Source organism: Thamnophis sirtalis, unplaced genomic scaffold (assembly GCF_051295495.1).
Source record: "Thamnophis sirtalis isolate CommonGarterSnake01/CBP01778 unplaced genomic scaffold, rThaSir2_p1.2 scaffold_2, whole genome shotgun sequence".
NCBI classification, from domain to species: Eukaryota; Metazoa; Chordata; class Lepidosauria; order Squamata; family Natricidae; genus Thamnophis; species Thamnophis sirtalis.
Genome location: NW_028261382.1, coordinates 118,264,059 through 118,285,539, shown reverse-complemented (window position 1 = coordinate 118,285,539; position 21,481 = coordinate 118,264,059). Strand labels below are relative to the sequence as shown.

Genomic DNA, 21,481 nt, shown 5'->3' with positions numbered 1-21,481 from the left:
CAATTTCCATCTGTGTGCCTTTTGGATAGGAGCCTAGCTGGGAGCAGCTGAGCCAGAGGTTTTGACTGAGAATAATTTGAAAGTTGTAGAGATACTTTCTCCTCTTTTTGTATGGGAGAACCCTAAAATGCCTGAAAAACTTTTTTTTAGCTTGTGCTACCCTATTGATGATGCTCTCCCTAACCCTGAATCTAAATATTCGAAGCCCCTCACCTACTCAATTTCCAGCCCTTGTATTAGCCAGAAAATCTCCCTTTTATAAGTGAAGATCATTCTTTATTCTTTATTTCATCGTATTTTCTCCAGGAACTCAATGTGGAATTCATCCCGTTTTCATTTTACAGTCACTGTGCATTGCTGGCTGGAAAAATAAATTGGATTTCTCTCATCCAAGCAACATGGCTGCCTTCTTGGTTCTCTGAATCAAGTCTAATGCTTCTCTGATTATATCATGAAGGTATTCTTTTGCAAGAGATAAATAAGGAGAAATGGAGCCCATCATAGGAACAAAACAACAGGAAATGAGAAATGGAACGTTATTGGTGTTCTCTGAGTTTAGTTGCTTTCTTGCAGACATTTACTATATTTTTTCCATCTATAAGATGCCCCCATAGCAATAGCACTTAGACTTATATACATTTTACAGTGTTTTACACTGTACTACTCTCTAAGCAGTTTACAGAGTCAGCATATTGCCCCCAGCAATCTGGGTCCTCATTTTACTGATCTTGGAAGGATGGAAGGCTGAGTCAACCATGAGCCTAAAGAGATTTGAACTACCAAATTGCAGGCAGCAGGCAGTCAGCATTCAGCAGAAGCAGCCTGCAGTACTGTACTCTTATGGCTCTTATATATAAGACACCACCATGTTTCATGTAGTTTCTTGTAGTAAGCACAGTATAAGCCATTGCTGTGAAGAAGACATCTTGTTAGAGTGAGTAATACAACAAGAACAGAAAATGCACCACAGGAACAGTAGAGATGAAACCTAGAGCGTCAATGTGATGTATGAAACAACTACAATAGAGAGAAATGATAGAGCTGTATATAAGATAGAGGCTCATCTGGCATATGTGGCCTTCTCCACAGTCTCTTGTGTATAAGACACACCTCAATTTTCAAGTGAATATTAAAGAAAAAGTAGTGTCTTATACACTGAAAAATATGGGATTATCCAAACTAGATAACATCATCAGCACTAGAGCTGATCATTAGCAATAGCACTGATGATGTTACTTAGTTCAAAGATCCCTCATGTCAACCCTGAGCTACAATATTGTTCCTTCAATGGAATATTTTTTTAGCTTATTTTAAGCTATATATCAATTTCCTTTATTGGTCATGCTTGGCTAGGAAAAGAAAGGAAGAAAAATTCACTCTGGCTTCTTGTTGCCACCCTGATAGAACTCTTACATGATGTCACAATAAAAGGATGCCAAAACTGGAAGCTGGCATGGAAAGTGGCCCAATTTACATTGATTTCTCTAGAGTATAATTATCTCTTAAGTATCTGTCTGCAATTTAATCAAATATTAGTGGATCCTGAAACACCAGTGATGAAAAAAAATGCACAAAGTCTTATGCCGTAACATTCAAATAGGGTCAAGTACAATCCTGAACTCAAAGATAATCAGAGAGAGATAGAAGGAAACCAAAGATAATAAAGCAGCATTTTCCATTGAAAAAAAGTGGCAATGTAGAACTTGCAAGGAAATAAATGAGCCGCAAACACATCACAAGGAATGAGAAAGCTCCCTAGCCCATCACAACTTCAACCATCCAGACTGATACCACATCAGATATTTTCTAATATTTTGTCTTCTTCTATTTTTACTTATTGTTGGCTCCAAGTGAAGCAAACAGTGATTGACATGAGCTGAAATGCTCGTTTCATTACAAAGTGCGGGGAAGGAATCATTCCATCCTAAAATAGTCTAAGCTGCACTATAGTATCATCTGAGAGGCTTAGGTCACTGTGAAGGAAGTAGAACATAAGAAGATCATTAGAGTTGGAAGCGACCTTGGAGGTCTTCTAGTCCTACTCCCTACACAAGCAGGAGATCCTATACCAGTGATGGGTAACCTTTTGTGTTGTAACGTGCCAAAAGCATACTCACTCATAATGCAATATATTTGTGACCCCCCCCCCCACATTTTCCCCACCCACATGCATGGGTGTGCAATCCCTGTGTATGTGCATGTGACTCCCCTCCCCCTCCCGTGCATGTGCACCTAACCCCTGACCCATTTTTGGTTTCCAGGACGGTACAGGAGGCTTTCCAGGCAGTGAGGTTTGGTGGCACCTTGTGTGGCACCCCTGCACCCCATTTTGGCTTCCAGGTGGGTGCAGGAAGCCTTCCAGCCCCCCTGTGCCCCGTTTTGGGGGCTGGAAGCCCTCCTGCCCCAACCTGGAAGTCAAAACGGAGTGCAGGGGAACTGCGCAAGGCCCCAAAATGCAATGTGAGAGGCCCCACACATGCACCCCACCCTCCACACATGCATATGTGCATCCCCCACATGCATCCTACGCATGCTCAGCAGAGAGTTGAAGATCAGCTGCCGGTGGGGGGCGCACATGCATGTGCAGTGAAGCTGGGCTAGGGCAATGGGTGGCATTGTGCCACCTGTGAGACAGGTTCGCCATCACGGCCCTATACCATTTCTGACAAATGACTGACTGGTCTCTTAAAAGCCTCCAGTGACCCACATCTTTTGAAGGCAAACTGTTCCACTGGTTGATCGTTCTCACTATCAGAAGATTTCTCCTTAGTTCTAGGTTGGTTCTTTCCTTAGTTAGTTTCCATCCTTTGCTTCTTGTCTAGCCTTCTGGCACTTTGGAAGCCTCTCAAATATTGGAACACTGTTATTATGTCACTAGACTAGATTAGACTTTTGTTTCCTTCTTTTCACTAGACTATACATACCCAACCGTTCTTCGTATCCTTTAGCCTCCAGACCCCTAATCAACTTTGTTGCTCTTCTTCGCACTCTTTCCAAAGTCTCAACATCTTTTAAACATTTTTTAAAAAAATTATACAGTATATGTATATCAACCTGTTACAAACAATGCTGTTTCTTTAGTACTTTTTACAACATTCCTTGCATTCGTTTCACTGATTTTCACTCTTGGTTGCCCCTAATTGCTGTAAATCAGGTTGATCAAACAGCAGAACACGATTATCCCAGTCACAGTATGATCTCTACGTGTCTCATATAAGGAAGATGAAGAAACATAAGCACCAAGGGCTAGACTAATATGGGCTAATTAAAAAGAAAAAAGAAAACAGCTGGCTATCTAGTAGACGCATCTAAGTAGCAATACATAGAATTAATATGCTCTTATTGTAGGATCTCAGACTGTGCAGCATCAGTTGTATGACTGTAATATAAATTGTCGCCTTTGTTTTCCTTTATTATAATTTGCCCTCCTTTGTCCGCCCTTATGGTTCATAAATACTGACTTGTTTTCCAAAATTGAATGTTGACATAAGCTGTTGCAGTTCTAACATGCATATTTATAATATATTACTTTACCTTCATAATATACTTTAAATCCATGAGCACTCACTGCAAAGTCACTGGTTAATCGTAATGAAAATACAGATTTTGTGGAGGTCACAGATGGAGGAAGATGAAATCCTGTTAACCTGAAAACAAACAAACAATGATTATTATTATTATTCACTCAGATAAAGTAAGCTGGACTCTGGCTGAAATAAGTTTGAGGTTATTTTCTCCGTCATGTTGCTTAAGGAATGGCAAGCCCTCTTCAAAACCCATTAAGATCAGTGCATAAGATGAAACTCCACAATACCTTAGGGCACAATTAAATGATTTCCACCAAAAGCTGGAATTTATCTTAAAGAGTCAGAGTGGCCAAATGGCTTGGGTTAAAAATTAATTTTAGCCAATAACTAACATACCTAATTTGCACTCAATATTATTTGATATCATTCCAGACTCAGCCCGAAGGACAGAATTTAGGGAATCTTATGAAACAAAATTATATATCCCTTACAAACACTGGTTGAATAGGATCTAACATCTGCATTCTCCTCGTACTACATATTTGAAACCTTTGAGATAATTGTGCTACAGTCCACCTGGAATAGAATTATCTTCTTTCATGCAGATAAAACCTTTAAGGTGGCAGTTACAGCTTTTGTTTTAATTCATCTTTTTGTGACTGAATTTGGGTATTCTAAATTTCTATATCATGGGAAAAATAATTTTAAGTTTGTTTATGAAATAAAAAAAATAAAAAACTCAGAATAAAAAGCTCCATTTAATTTGCCACTGAATCCCATTTCTTCATTTTGCATAAATGAAAAGATGCTGAAGCTGAAGCTCAAATACTTTGGTCACCTAATTAGAAGAAAGGACTCCTTGGAAAAGACCCTGATGTTGGGAAAGATGGAAGACAATAGGGGATGGAAGAGAATGAGATGGTCATCAACACAATGAACATGAATTTGGGCAATAGGGGATGGAAGAGAATGATATGGTCATCAACACAATGAACATGAATTTGGGCAAACTCCAGGAGAGTGCAGGACAGGGGAGCCTGGCATGATATGATCCATGGGGTCGCAAAGAATTGGACAATACTTAGTACCTGAACAACAACAAAAATCCCTATCCTAAATTAGAATATTTTAGAGGAAGGATATCCCACTATTTTACGGCTCCCCAATTGCAATAGCACTTAGACTTATATACCACTTTCCAGTGCTTTACAGCCCTCTCCAAATGGTTTATAGAGTAGCATATTGCTTCCAACAATTTGGGTCTTTGGAAGGTTGGGAGTCTGAGTGAACCTTGAACCTAATTCTAATTTGAAAGGACAAAATATAGAATATCAATATGTTAATAGTGCCAGAACACATATTTATCTTAACCTAAAATGATTGGGGTTTTTTTTTCCTACCTGAAAGGTAAAGTATTGAAAGAAGACCTTTGCTTTCCTTTTGGTATATGCAGCATCACAAAGAGGGCATAGTATCAGGCCAAACCCAAAAAGACATAGTGAAATCAAATTGAGTCCAATCCTTTACTTGTTTTATACCTAATGGAACAGAAGCTTGCTAATCTAAAGTTATAATGTTCTAATACTACTAAATAGATCCTGAGAGATTCTAGGGTGTAGCTATACTCTGAACCTCTTCCCTCTCCCTCATCCATTTTGGGAATGTGCTGTCTATTAATCTGGACTTTTTTCTGGAATATACTATCACCTCCCTGGCAAACTGTGGTGCTGCCAAGATCCTTCTCCACTGCTTTTCCAGGTACACAATCCATCACACAAAGTGAGAATCTCCAGCACATCAAATCTGCATTTCCAAGGTTTTTTTTTTTTAATGTAGTACTCATATCTTTTCAGATTGGGCTGTGAAGAATATACATTATAAACAAGGGCCTTTCTTCTTATTCATGCCACTCTTCCTACTTGTACATGGATAAAATGTACAAGTAAATGAACAATAAAAATATTAAAACAAATAATTATGCATGCTAGGTATGCATGTTGCAATTTATCATGAATTTGTCAGAGAGAAAACTTCTTTGCGAAAGGTGTTTATTGTGCTTTCCCAAGTGCATTTGAAATAGAGAGCAGGAAACAGTGGCTACAAGGAAAGCTGTCTTGTATTCTCAAAAATATATGACTGTACTACTTCCTTTGTCATAAAATTATTCCAGATGATTTGCTTCATGAGTTAAATGCAATAAAAGTTAGATTCCCATCTGTTCTGCATTTTCTCCAATACCCCTGACTTGTTTTAATTTTAGCGATGACTAGGAACAGGTTCATACAGAGCAATGTTCATTCTTTGAAACAGTTTCTATTCACACTGGATATAATGGAAATTAAGTAGCATAATTCAAAATTAAAAGAGAAAGAAATGCTGAAATTTGGCAATCAGAGACAAAGTTTTCCCTGTGCTGAACAGCAATTTAATGAGTTAAGCATATTGTATTTTTGAGCTACATTTTTAAATTAAAAATAGTTATTTATCTTTCAGGCCTAGAACTTCAGTCGATATATCTAAATATTTATTTCTTTCAGAGGCATTCCCTAAATATTACTTTATATATGAGATCAGTATGGTACAATAGTTCTTTTGCTAGGACTTGAGACCAAGATTCAATCCACAGAAACTCACTTAATAACTTTGAGTTAGTTATTCAGTCAAATTTATCTTATAGGGTTGCTGTGGGAGGGGTAATGTCATGTCAATAGAACAGGACTTTAACAAAATATCAGAACAGAATAACCAAGTTTGAAGGGACCTTGGAGGTCTTCTAGTCCAACTCCCTGTTCAAGGAGGAGACTACACACCCGTGATGGTGAACCTATGGCACACGAGCCACAGGTGGCACGCGAACCCATTTGTTAGGACATGCCTAACTTCGGCCTTTATTTTTGGCTGTTTTTTGTCCTCCGGAACTTCCCTGAAGTTCAGGAACTGACTTCCGGTTTATGCGTTGGGCCGTTTTTCGCCCTCTGGAGGCTTCAGGGAAGCCTTCTGAAGCTTCTGAAGGGCCTCCGGGGGGGGGGGGCGGGAGGGCGCTTTCGCCCTCCCCAGGCTCCTAGAAAGCCTCTGGAGCCTGGGGAGGTGAAAAACAGGTCCATCACATGCCAAAAGTGTGGTGGGGTCACATGCCCATATGCATGGGGGTCACACGCATAGTATTATTGGTATGGGCACGCCCATGCATGACCCCACTGTGCCCCCCTGCTTTTGGCATGTGATGGGAAAAGGGTTAGCCATCACTGCCCTACACCATTTGAAACAAATGGCTGCAATCTCTTCTTAAAATTCTTCAATGATGGAGCACTCACAACATCTGGAGACAAATCATTCCACTGATCTATTATTTTTGCTTCCAGCAAATTTCTCCTCAGTTCAGGAAATGGGTCCTTAATTCTAGACTGAATCTATCTATATTAAATTTCCAGCCATTACTTATTGTCCTGTCCTCAGGTGCTTTGGAGAACAGGTTGACCCTCCTCCCTTGTTTGTAGAAACCCCTGAAATATTTGGAACACTGCTCTCGTGTCACTTCTAGTTCTTCTTTTCATTTGACTAGGCATGCTCAATTTTTGCAACCTCTCTTCATAGGTCTCTGCCTCCCTTACTCATCTTTCAGTTATGGGTCAGTTATGTTTCACTTAGTGACCAGTGTAAAAAACAAAAAGAAACAGAGCAAAGTGTATAGATACATCTACATCAAATTAATAACTTTTTTTTTTCTAAAATAAAATAAAAATATGGGCAATGGTGTATTTTTAGAAGAGCAATGATAATTTCTTCTCAGTATTTGGATCATGAGGGGTTCCTACTGGTTCAGACTGGTTCAGCCGAACCGGTAATGGTATGGTGGTCTGCGTTGCTGGAACTGGCAGTGACCCACAGCTGCCATGCCCCCAAACGGGGTCCCTTCTGCCGTCACTGGCATGTTTCTGCACATGCACAGAATAGTTTTCAATCAACTGTGCATGCGCAGCAATGCAAAACGCCCTCCCAGCGAACTGGTAGTAAACCAGTTAGGAATCTACCACTGATTTGGATCACTTGTATTCTGTTTGATGACTACCAACATGGCTGGCTGAAGAATTTTAGGAATTGAAATACATACATCAAAAAGTTGCCAAGTTTCAGAAACACCAGTAAAGTCTGCCTGTGCCACTCTGAGTTGGACAACATAATTAAAATAAATCAATCAAAGTAACACCACTTTTGACAATGCATATGAATGAGTACAAATGGAAACAATATGATATTTATATTCTTCATAATGACACTCCAATATCATTATGTAGATTTGCATCTTTTGAAATGTTAGATCATCTTTCAAAAGCAGCTTACACTAATAATAGCTACTTAGACTTATAATACCACTCCATAGTGCTTTATATCACACTCTGGGTGGTTTACAATATCAGCATATTGCCCCGAACAATCCTCATTTTACCAATTTCAGAAGGACGGAAGGCTGTTAACTTTTAACCCTATCAGGATCAATCTCCAGGCTGTGAGCAGAATTTGCCTGCAATACTGCAGTTTAATCATTGCTCCACCAGGTAGAAAATAATACAGTAATATATTTTAGAGATGATATTTTGTATATTAGATAGACTAAGGTAATGAACTTTGGAGTTTACTATTTAAGACTATGCAGGATATTATGTAGTTTAGTACAGAGGTGGTATTCAGCCGGTTCTCTCCGGTTCGGGCGAACCAGTAGCAGCGGCTATGAGAGGCTGCACCAGGGGTGGGTTTCTCGCCCCGTTCCAACCGAACCGGTTGGAACGGGGCCGGCGGCGTCCTCGTGCATGCGTGTGGCACACGCATGCGTACTAGCATCTGTGCGATGCTCCAGCTGCTCCTGGAGGATCGCACAGGCGCTGTATGCGTCCTGCGCATGCGTGGAAGCGCAGAACTCGTCAAAACCGGGTAAGGAGCGCGGGCGGGCGGGTGGACCAGTCGCCGTTCCCAGAAGTTACTTACTTCCGGGTTCGCCGACCAACTGGTTCGCAGGGACTGCCGCGAGCCGGTTGAAACCCACCCCTGGGCTGCACCCACCAGCCCCAATGTAATGTGTGACCTGCACATGTGCAGGTGTGGTGCGTGCACTCACATTTGCAAACTGGTAGGGAAGGGTAAGTGACTCCCACCACTGGTTCAGTGGTTCTCAACTTTTGTTCACCATAAATATCTTTTGTGGCCATGGACCCACAAAATGTAACTCACAATTTAAATCATAACATTTCTTCAAGCCTTCATTGATCCCTGTGAAGACATTGCAGCCTCCGGCCAAGGATCTGTGGACCACAGGTTGTACAATTTGAATGAGTCAATGTTCTCTTTTTAACTGTTGAATTGCCTTAATTGGGGTAATTTTGCTATTTTAGTGGATTTTCTTCCTGCTTTTATCCCTACCCCATCGGTTTCTTTCTATATAAGTATATTCTGATGCTAACAAGAGAAAAAAGTGTGTTCAAATTCATTACTATCAATACTTCATCCATATGGGAAAACACACTACATTAACATGATTTTTATAGGCTTAAAAAGCTTTAAAATGATAAAATTAAGTTCTGCCCTTAAAGAAAATTATCCAACATGAATGGCAAATAAATCCATGAATGGTAGTGTATATAGTTTGAAGGGAGATTATTATTTTGAACGAGCTATTTAGATGGATGTACATTTAAAGAACAACTTAACAATTTTCATTCAGAAATGGTAAAGCAGCTATCAACCACATGGTGTCCTCTAGATGTGTGTAAATCTGAGAACCTGAGAAATCTGGAATGTATCACTAATTTGGCTATGGCTGAGACTTAACCTAACACCTCATGAAATTTTTAATTTTTTGTAAATACAAAATCAATATTAGTTTGGATTCTCAAATTCATTAACCTTCCAAAAATTCTTCCCCCCCCCCCTAAATATCATAAACATTTGTCAAGAGCCAAATATTATCATGATAGATATGCTAAATATAAAGTTTAGCATCAGAAGCTTTATCAATTTTGAGACCTTCACTACCATTTTCTGCTCATCTAAATTTGCTAGAGTCACCATCTAAAGGGTAATTGGAACAGCCATGCAGAGTCAGCATGAAATACTGAACTGGCTTGGTGAACATCAAAAAGAAGAGATATGGGAACCATCAGAAATGCTTCATAAGTTCTCTGCATGTGCCATCATATTCGAGCATGACAGAGCTAGTGGTCTCTTTTGAGGAGAAAAAGCTAATCTTTTTTGCTCAAAAACTTTCAGTTTTGTAAAGAGCTCTAAGCTAATATGGGTTAAAAGTTTTGCAAATCCCACCCCTGGCTGGCCCTGTCTTCCTCTCCCAGGAGTCTCCACACGCCCATTTTGGATGCAAGGTAAGTGCTGGGTCCGTGTGGAGGTTTGGGGAGGGGGGGAAAGGGGCCTCCTGGAAGTTTCAGAAGGCTGGAAATGGGCCTGTTTCTTGCCTCCAAAGGGCCTTCAGAGCTTGGGGAACACAGTTTTTCCCCCCCTCCCAGAGACTGGAGGAAAGCCTCTGGAGCCTGGGGAAGGCAAAAATCCTCCCCCCACCATGGAGCAGGAGGCTGACTAGGCCATACTCAACATGGCCATGCCCACTCAGCAACCGGGCAGCTATTTTTGAACCCCACCCTGCTACAGGTGAACCAATGGGCAGATATGTGGCAAAAGGGGATTGAAATTTGGATTACGTTATGATCTTAAAGACATTTTTTTGGAACATTTTTTAGATTTTTTGTGATATCAGAGAAATTATGCAGAATGTACAAACATACTTCAAATGCATGTTGTAAATGCGAACAACATGAAAGGACATTTTATCATGCATGGTGGACATGTAAAAAAATAAACATTTTAAAATTCAAATACATACTTTGATGCAGAAGATTTTAAAGATCAATATTCCGTGGAAGCCAAAACTTTTGCTTTTAGGATTAACGAATGAACAAGAAAACAAGTCGTTGAAGATTATTTCAGCATACGAAATATATTACAGCAAGATTATTATATGCACCTGAATGGATTTGACACTACCCTTCTATCCACTATGCAGGAATGGTTGGTGAAATTGTCATATCTCGCTTATATGCTAGGTATAAATTAATTTATTTGACTGGAGAAAATACACTATCTACATTTTAAAAAGACCTTGTTATTCATGGCTTTGGTGACTACACAGAATAGATTATAGAAAGAAAACTAATATGAATTTTAAACAGAGAGATTTAAATATAACTTGTGAAAAATACTGGAGTCTCCTTCTTTGCATCTGTTTTCTTTGTTTCTATTTTTCTTCACCTTTTTTTCTTTGCACTTTTTCCTTTCATTTCTTCTTCTTCTTCTTTACTTTATTAGTTTGGAATAGTTTATAATTTCTTGTTTTAAAGTTTCAATAAAAATCATATTCAAAAATAAAAGCAACATTAAGTTTTGCATCTAGGGAGATTAAAGACCGTGTCGTAAGAGACAATATAACTGTCACTCCAGATGATTTCTACTCGTAGTTCTACAACATTCTTGCAAAATGCATATAAACACAAGAAGAAATATGTCCACAATCAAAGCAAAAGGAAGCTGACTTATCTCTGTGCAAAATCTCTGAAGATTTTTTTAATAAAAAAAAGCTGGCTTGTTTGTTCTTTTTTGTGTGTGTTATGAATAAGCTTCCATTGTAATGAAGATACATTGGAAGCAAGAATGGTTTGGCAGGATGAAAAGATAGAGGGATCTAGTGAAGAGTGTTGGTATAAACTAGATTTATTACACAGCTATACAAACCTTCCTTTTCTTATCTCATGTCTTCCATTTCTTTGATGTAATTCGTATACCTGTTCTTTCCTCTGTGTGAGTTACGTATTCTGAAAAAGGACAGTGTGATGAATATGTTTGCATGTGTGTATGCTTTTTTTCTGCCAAGTGGCACCTGAAAAACATTCCACTGATTGAACTGAGGATGGAATTGAGATTTAAAAATGATTAACAAATCCCACTGTAATTCTATACAAATCCTTCAGTAAATCATCAAACGATTCCTGTAGGCTCTATAAAGGTTTCCCTATAGCTTCTTGAAGATCATAGGCAGGGCCTTCACTTTGATGTGTTATTAATTCAATTAATTATAATGGTTAATAATACTGGCAGTTGTGCTTGATTGGATTTGTAAAGCCATTATAACTGAACGATGGCCAGCATGTCTTGAAAGCTTGTAGATTAAATAAATTATTTAAGGTATATAGCTAAATTGACTAATTCAATATGATCAGAAATAGACCTGTTATCAACCATTATAGATTGGATATGAGGGTGCTGTCTGTGACCGCAATTGGTAGCAACTATCAGTATATAAAAGATCTAACTATCATTTTATATAGTATTTAGCAATAGCATTTAGACTTATATACTGCTTCACAGTGCTTTGCAGCCCCCTCTAAGCGGTTTGCAGAGTCAGCATATTGCCCCCAACAATTTGGGTCCTCATTCTACCCAGCTCGGAAGGATGGAAGGCTGACTTAATCTTAAGCCTGATGAGAATCGATCAGCCAAACTGCTGGCAGCCGGTGATCAGCAGAAGTAGCCTGCAGTACTACACTCTAACCACTGCAATACCACAGCTCATATATATTCAACAGTGTACTGTGGTTATGTTACTCTTAGTGTGATGGGACAATTGGCAGGAGAGAAAATGTATTGAAAAACAAATCTTTTTCCAAGGGATTGAGAAATCTCAAAACACTTATTGGGGAAAAAAAAAATCTTCTGTGAGATGCTAACTTAAGGGTTAGCATATTTCTTGATTATTTTGTCAGGTGCAAATAACCAAACCCACATGTGAAGCAGGGGTGAGTTGCTGCAGGCGTTACTGCTGGTTCGCAACCCACACACAACCTGTGCACATGCGCAGTTCACATACTTTGCACATGTGTGCTATTCAATGTAAATCGTTCTGCATGCATGTGCAGAACAATTTAAAATGGCCTACGCATGCCCAGTCACTAAAATCCAAAATGGCAGCAGCCAAAATGGTAGCAGCCACAGCAAGGGAACAGGTTCGGGGGCATGGCATGCCTGGGTCGCTGCCGGTTCTGTGACCCAGGCCTCAATTCCATTACCAGTTTGCCTGAACCGGAACAAACCGGCAGCAACCCACTCTGATGTGAAGCATTCAATTAGCTGCTTTATAGCTCAAACCTATACACAAGATTCTTCTTAGACTGACAGTTCGCACATGGGTAAGATTAGATAAAGGACAAAGGCATTCAAAGGTGTCAGACTTTGCTCTGCTATGACAACATGGAGATTCTAGTCTAACTTCCCATTTGACTCCTTCCCTTGGCTCAGCCAGCCTCCTTCTAACATCTTTATATTTAATTATACCCTGCTTTTAGGGTATTACTGGTACAGTGGTTAGAATGCAGTATTGAAGGATTACTCTGCCAGTCTGCTGTTTGATCCTGATGGGCTTAGTGGCACACTGGTTAAAATGTAGTATTGCAGGCTAACTCTGCCCACAGTCTGGTATTTGATCCTGATGGGCTCAAGGTTGACTCAGCCTTTTGTCTTTCTGAGGTTGGTAAAAGGATGACCCAGATTATTAGGGACAATATGATGACATTATAAACCATTCACAGTGTGCCTTAATGCACTATGCACAGAAAACTCTTAAGTACTGTTGCTATTGCTATTAATTCTCCTAAAATATCTTTCAAACACCCTAAGCAATGGTAAATAAAAATAAAAGTAAACAAAGCTGAAAAACTAACAACCTCCGCATGAGGTTTTTGGTGGCAATGGGCAGCAGAGGAATGCTGGTCCTGCTGTTATCTGAGCAGGTGGCTACTACTTGCTCAGAGTTTCGTCATAGTTCATTACGTTATATCCTGATTTGAAAAATCCCATGTTGACATAAATTTACATAACCCTAATGACATTAAATTTGGATAAAGGCTTCCCATATAGTTTTTAACAGGGTGGCTTTTTTGAATGGAAGAATTGTACAATGTTTAGAAGAAGTTGAAGATGGGAACAACATCTTCTTCTTTCTGCAAATACTGCCTTTTCATTAAATGGTTCAATTCAAATCCCTTTCCTTGCCAGCTTTTATGTCCAGGGCAATTTTGTGAGAATGCTTAAGATGAAATAATTAAAACGTTTGGAAATGGACATAGATTTGAAGCTAAATAGCCCTGATCAACCTCAAGCACTAACCACCCTATATCACTGATTCTCAAATATTCCTTGTTTGCAAACTCTATATTATTTTATTTGCCCTAGAATCCTGCTGAGCTGACTGATGAATATTTTCTTTATGTTAATAGTAACACTCAAAAGTTCAAGGCAGTTTCAAAATAAAATTTAGGAAATTTTTTGTTCCAAAATCTTTTTGAAAAAAAAAGAAAAGCCCAAGTGGCAAATGGTTTTGCAGAGCAGAGCAGAGCTAATTATAAATGACTAAGCATTTACTGACATTTCATCTATCCTTCCTGAAATCAAATAAGTCTGGTGAGGAAAATTCTTCCTCATCAGTCTAATGCTGCGCAGTAATATGTCTTACATCAAGTAGAAATTTTATCTCTCAGTTGGAGCATTAAAGCAGGGATGATTCTGTTATGTGATTTATTCAGGTTTTCTGCTTTAGTCCTAAAAAAAATATCCTCTAGAAAAAATATTGTCTGTAGCAATCAAATGTTTTGACATCTGTCTGGTGATCTACAAAATACCATGTTTTCTCACCAGAACTTATTTTAAACCTTCCAGAATATTTTCCTTAGAAGGAGCTAGATCAAATAATATAATCAGCACACCTGTTTACATAACATTTTCTGGGACAACATGACTGGTCAGAGAATATTTATTTTCCAAGAAAGAAGATAGGATCTGTTAGCCTCTAATTTAGTTTCTCTTTATCTTCTCCTCTTCCCACTCTCCCACAGATGGGCATACTTTTACAAAACTGTGTACTGTCACCTACCTTTAAAAAATAATAATAAAAGGACCTAAAAACATTATGGTAAAAACTTTCCCCTTCTCCTTTTAATGAAACAAAATACATAAAAATAATAAAGTTTTGCAAAAACAAAGAAGAGTACCGTAAACAACTTAGAATCCATAGATGCAACATGACTATCCATGTGTGATATTATGGGATGCAAATATGTAACATGTTTGACTACAAGTAACTGATTTCCTAGGCAGAGGGGAGGTTATTTTTATCCTGTCCAATTAATTTTCCTCTTGCATTTTCTTTGCTGTGTAACTATAATAAGGAATGTAACATGGAGCTCGAGGTTCTCCTTTTTTATAGGGACATCCCATTTTATCAAAGTAACCTAATACACTGCTTTTAAATGATCTTCTGACTTGACTGCTTATTGGGAAGGTAAACTAAGGCAGAACCTAGGGCCGGATTTGGCTATCCCTATTCTTCAGTTGCATACTTCAAATGTTCAGTCTTGCCAACACCCATTTTCACCACTCAGGTGACCCTGATGATACCGATAAACCTCCAGGTGACTTAATGACTTGCTAAAAGAATACAAATGACCAGCTGTCTGCAAGGAGCATAAATCCTTCCATTCCCCACCAACCAGTCAGTGCTGAAGAAGCTTCTTGGATAAGGTGACCAGACGTCCCACTTTTGGCGGGACAATCCCGATTTTTAACGATTTGTCCTGCGTCCCGCAGTGTTTTAAAAAAGACCCGATTTTTTAAAAAAAATTAATCAAGAAACACACACACCCTCCAGTCAATGGTGTCCCGCTTTACCAATGTTAAAATCTGGTCACCTTATTCTTGGATGAGAAACAAAATGTCTTCAAAGAAAAACGAAAGAAAGTCCAGTTGCCTCTTGAAAAAGGACCTTTCGGACAACCATGACCTGGGTGACTGAGAAACTCTATAGTCAATGGAAAAAAGTGACTTACATCAATCTTTACACTCATGACCACGTCAACCATCACAGAACTCCTATGATCACATGATGAAAATTCAGGCAACCTTGCAACCAGCATGTGTTCATGATGGTTGCAGCATCTCAGGGTTATATAATCCCCATTTGCCACCATCCTAGCTGGGTTCCAACAAGAAAAGTCAATGGAGGAAGTTGAAGCTTCCTCATGACAATGTGATTCACTTAACTGCAGTGAGCTACTTAAAAATCATGGCACAAAAGGTCATAAAATTGGGCAAAACACACTTAATAATTGCCTTCCATTTGCAATGGAAATTCTGGTAGGAGTTATAGTCATAAATCAAGGACTATTTCTAAGGTGATATTTTCAATCAGACACAATGGAAGGCTACTAATTGTTTCCCTTTCAATATGTTTGTGGAAGATGATCTAAAGTTTTTTTTTACTAATGATAAACAGGACCACCTAATGCGTAATTACACAGCAGGTACTTTACACTAGATCTTTTGTCTTAAAATACAGTTAAAATAATAGCTAAATGTACAAATCTCTCGGGGAAGTGAAAGCTAGGCTTTGAAGAAGCAAGATCAGAACAGTATTGATGTTTTTGAACTCTTCTCTGTTGGAGAAGACTCCAGAGAATATAGTGATAGCCAAGAAAACAAACTAATGGATCATTGTATAAATCAACCTAGACTTCTTATTCAAGATACCAATGACCAGGTTCAAATTATACCACTTCAGGCACATCATGCAAAGCTCTCCAGAGAAGGCTGTAATGCTAGGAAAATTAGAAAGAATGAGAAGAAAATAAAAAGCAACTAAATGAATGGACTCAGTTAAAATCCAGTGTAACTGAAAGACCAGGTTAAGGATTGATGTTCATGGAGAAATCTATCAATGTGGTCACTAGGAGACTTGATGGAACAAAATCCATTTATCCATGAATCTCCCAAGAGATTATCTGCTGTCCTATTTTCTACTTTCTAGTCTACTTATTTTTTAGACTTCCTCCAATAAACAAAGACATATTGCTCATTCCAACTGCCTTGTTTCTTAGTGATAGATAAGGTGTAAAACAGGGGTCACCAACCTTTCAGATCTCAGGAACCACTACATTCATAATTTTAGATCCTGCGGACCCCTAATATGATCTGCCTAATGATTGACTGGCTGGGTATAGCTAGGAGATCATGTGATTGGGTGGGCATGGCCAACTCGATGTCACTCATGTCAGGGGGCACCCCTCTCCTGCCAGCCACTCCTCGCTTCCCCACCTGGGCTCCTTAGGCCCCCAACAGGAAGCAGTTGTTGGAGGTGAGCAGCCACCATGAAAAAGAATTGGCAAAACAGCTGGCTCAGTTTAAATTGGATCTGACCAAGAAGGAAACTCAGGAGAAGCAACTCAATGAGGGCTACGGCCATAGGCTTTTCAAGCAGAGGGAAGACCTGCTGGAGTGCAAGGCCAGGTACTGGCGCTTGGAGGCTCAGCGGGCAGAGATGGTCAGCCAGTTCCAGGCCATGATGCTGTCCCACTGGAACAAGGTCCTCTGGCTTTTCACCATCAGCAAGACTTCCTCCAGCCTTCACCCAAAGCCCTGCACCAGGAGGCTGAAGGAAACCGAAGTCAGAATTTCTGCCCCCAAAGAGGGAGACTCTCTGCATCTGCATCAACATAAACATTCATTGCACGTATCCGGCCGGGTAGTTTGAGGACTCCTGATTTAGTGCAATATAAAAATGCAAATATTTTTCTGTGAACCATCAAAATTTTCTCATGGACCACCAGTGGTCCATGGACCAACAGTTAGTGACAGCTGTTGTAAAGAACTAGTTATTGTAATATGTAAATAAAAATTCAACCATCCAGGACAAAAATAAAATCATGGTAACTGGACCAAAGTTTATTAAAACTGACATGTTTCATTACGCATCCAAGTAACTTCTTCAGTCAAAATTTGTATAGGCAGAAAGTTAGAGAGTCATTGGAAAGAATCAATTCTTGTCATACAGACTGCATGGGGTTTCTCCCCAAAATGAAAAGTGATATATAAATAAAGATTCAATCATCCAGGCCAAAAATATCTTAAAAGGTTAAATCATAGCAACTGGACCAAAGTTTATTAAAGTTTATTAAAACTGAGATGTTTCATTACTCATCCAAGTAACTTATTCCAAGAAGTTGCGTGGTTGAGTAATGAAGTGTGTCAGTTTTAATAAACTTTGGCCCAATTGCCATGATTTAACCTTTTCAGATAGCTACTGTAATGGAAAACAAGTGCCTAAACTCCTTCATCTACAGTAAGGTTGGTTTTTCAATATTACTTGCTTGGGAGGGAAAAACAAAAGGACATAAACTGCTACTGCAAACCACTATCTCTTTAGTTGGACATTCTAATTTGATTTAATAATTTAATAGGCAGAAATCTCAAGGAAGATTGTCTTGTTTTAAAGTGCAGTGGTACTTTGGTATTCAAGGTAAATTAGTTTTAGGAGGCACAACATCTCTAAAAATTAAATAACTATGTGTGCCAAACAAACACGGTGACTTATTATCCTTTGTTTTGGCTGGGAAAATCTTTCTGTCTGCCCTTTTTCCTATGTCAGTTATCTTTGCAGTGTGGCTGACTTCTTGTCTGTCCTCTGCAATCATCCCCCTCTTCCTGTTGCAGTGACCTTCTCAGAATGGACAATTTCCTGTTCAGCCATTGCTCTCTTCCTTTTACAGAGTGCCAAATGCCAAATTAACTGAATAGTGAGAAACCATTTTTGCATCAAAATGCATCAAGTACAAATTGCTGAAACACTACTTACTGTAGTGTTTTTTTTAAAAAAAAAACTGGGCACACCTGTAAATTTGACAACTCATCATCCGAACTATTTAAGAAAATCTCTTTTGGAAGGGGAAAGAAGCGGTGATTTTGACTCAGTTTTGATTCCTGATTATTAGACTGGTCCATCCAGTTTCTTGTCCCCTAGTTAGGCATATGAGAAACACAGTTGTCTTTGTGCCTAAGATGACAGTAGAACTCACACTCTCTTAGTTGCTAGTATAGTGCATCTCTCTCAATGTTTAGGGAGACTGTAATGTTCAGCCTATCATTATAGTTGCTGATACTCTTACTAATTGCCAAAGGAACAGGGATGCATACTATATACGCATGTAGGAGAGTTTAAGGGGTTAAAAATACATATAGTATATCACCTAATGGAAAGCACTATCTTCAAGCAATACTATCTCTGAGATATGGTCAGTGAATAGAAACAATTTAATTTATTGTGGCCCCAGTCACTTTGATTCTTCACTCTGTTGCCACTTAGGGTCAATTCAGCTTGGGGTAAATGTTCTCTTACAATGGCACTTTAAGCAGGTCACATGCATGGTGAGGAGGGACATATCATAGCTTTGTACATCTATGTGGGGGTAGTATATTTTACCATCCCATTGAGGGGTGATATTTACTTACCTTCCCTACCGCTTTGCAAATATGAGTGAGCGCACTAAGCCTTCTACATATGTGCTTTCCGCTAAAAAAAGGGCCTAAATGAGATGCCATATAGCCGGGCAGTTGGGCAGGGGCACCCACGATTTCCACTACCAGTTTGGCCGAACTGATCTGAACCAGTAAAATACAACCTCTGATCAGAAGTGGGTTGCTCTGGGTTCAGCCAGGATATGGCAAATTGGTAGTAGCAGTGGAGGGAGGCTCCGCCCACCCGCCCAGACGCTTCTGTGCATGCGCAGAAACATGTGAGCACGCAAGGGAGCACACCTGAACCGGTAGTAAAAAAAATGGCACCCCACAACTACCTCTGACCCCATTACCATGAGCAATGAAAGGCCTGCTTTTTCATTCAAATAATATAAACCCAGATATCTGAAGAGGGGAAAACTTTGGTTCTGGATTTTAAGAAAATGCAGGGATTTGTTAGAAGGATAAAACACCTGGATACAAACTGGGCAATGAGATATATGCTATACAATGCAGTGAGGTGTGTGCATCTGTACATTGGTGAAACAAACAACCACTTCACAAGTTCATGCCACAACATAGGAGATCAAACTCATCAGGACAAGATTCAGCGGTCCACCTGCATTTGATAGACAAAGCTCACTCTTTTGAAGACAGGAACATCTTGGATGGAGAGAATCATTGATTGGAAAGATGGGGCAAAGGAATCCATCTATGTTAGAATTGAACACCCCACCATCAACAGAGGGGGAGGACTATGACACCATTTATCTCCAGTCTATCACACGGTCCTTGCAGCAATTCCAAGAAGAGTCCACAACCAATTGCACAGGGCACAGATAAACCCCCAAGTGGCCTCAACTGCCCTCAGAGAGACCAGATGACTGTAAAGAAATATAATTCTTTCACTTTCCCTCCCACCATCCCCTCAGAACCTATCCTTCCATTCCCCACCCTCCAGTCTCAATTATCAGTACCTATCCTTCATCTACTCGCCATTAGAATTGATGAAGCTTTTTGGATGCAAAGAGAAACGTTTTTTTTTTCTTTTTCTTCCTTAAGGAAAGAAACAGTCCAGTTGCCTTTTGAAGGGGAAAAAAAAGCACCTTTGAGACAACTATGACCTGGATCACTGAGAAGCTCTACAGGCATTTCCCTCATCAAAACAGTTTTCTGTTTTGTTCAATTCTCCAGAAAGCTTCACCTGCTCAGACTTACCCCTTTTACCCTAAGCAAAATCTCTGCAGGCATAATGTTTCATTCAGTTACTGTGCAAAGTTTTTCATTGAGTTATTGCAGTTAGAGGTTACCAAAGTTCATCTTGGAGAAATGATTGATGTTCAGCACCATAGAAAGATATCAGTATTCTACACAGAGGTGTTAATTGCATCTGTAATAGGGTACCTGCACTTAAGAGTCAGTACCACTGAGTTAACTGGAGTTCAGTAAACTTCTCCAGTTGCAGGTATAAAATGTGTTTCACCCAAAACCAATTGCAGGTAGCATCCCGTGGCTTCTTTAACTCTATTAAAACTTGATAAAATGTTGCTGCAACTATTAGCATTATATATCAGAATCTCTTTTTTTCTCCTTCTTCATCTTCCTTCCTTTCTTTCTTTTTCTTAAATGGTAGAAAAAAATTTCCCCATTTCATCAAGCTTTATTTTCCAGGTTGCACTGAACTTACAAGAATGAACATTTAATTGCATGTCAAATGAGCATTCTGTTTCCAAACTGGTCTCCAAAGTTATTGGCCCTTAATTAAAATGCACTTTCAACTGGAAGATTAAATTAGAGCAATAGCTTTGAAAGTCCTAAGCTAAAATGATGGGAAACAGTTTTGATTTGTCATGGTAAAAAATGCTTGGAGTGAAACAGTTGACAGCCACATGAAATGATGTAAATAAACTGACAGCCCTAATGCAGCTGTAATTGTAGATTTGGCTGCAAAGATTTGGAAAAGGGAGTGTTATGCAGACTGCAGCCAGCTTATGCTCAAACATCCTGCTAATAATTCAAACATATAAAGCTGATAATTAAAGTTAGCTTTATGGGAGGAACAGTTTTAATTATAACTAAAGCACAGAACTTGAGGGATCATGCTTTGGAAATTGTATATTAGTCAAACACAGAAGAAGCCAATGGCAATCTGCATTTAGCTTGTTGATAAATAAACTATATGAACATAGATCAAACATTTGGCAAATTTGGATGTCAGTTGATGTCATTGCTTTTTGAAGACTTTTCTATAGCTCCTTGGGATTAATAATGACCTTTCATTAATCAATCTGGAGATTGAGAAGGGAATAATAAGGGCAGCTATATAAATATTTTAAATCAACAAACAAACCAAAAAACCTATGAACGTATCCTAAATTAGATATGTTAGAAGAAATTAATTCATTCTATTAAGTAGTCTAAATCCCCAAGTAATTCTAGGCTATGCACAATACAATAAAACAATAAATAAATAAAAATGATTAAATGGTAACATTTTTACATATATCTTACTATAATAGGGAAGGAAACATTAAGAAACAAGGAATAATAATATGAAAACC

General features: G+C 39.0%; 1 protein-coding gene across 1 annotated transcript in view; it reads right to left on the bottom strand.

Annotated features, from left to right (window-relative positions):
• CSMD3 (CUB and Sushi multiple domains 3) overlaps window positions 1-21,481 on the bottom strand; it is a 669,496-nt gene that overhangs the window by 510,366 nt on the left and 137,649 nt on the right. Inside the window, exon 3 of the mRNA XM_087706764.1 lies at window positions 3,535-3,647. Coding sequence (XP_087562890.1) covers window positions 3,535-3,647 — 113 coding nt within the window. The remainder of the gene's footprint in view (window positions 1-3,534; window positions 3,648-21,481) is intronic.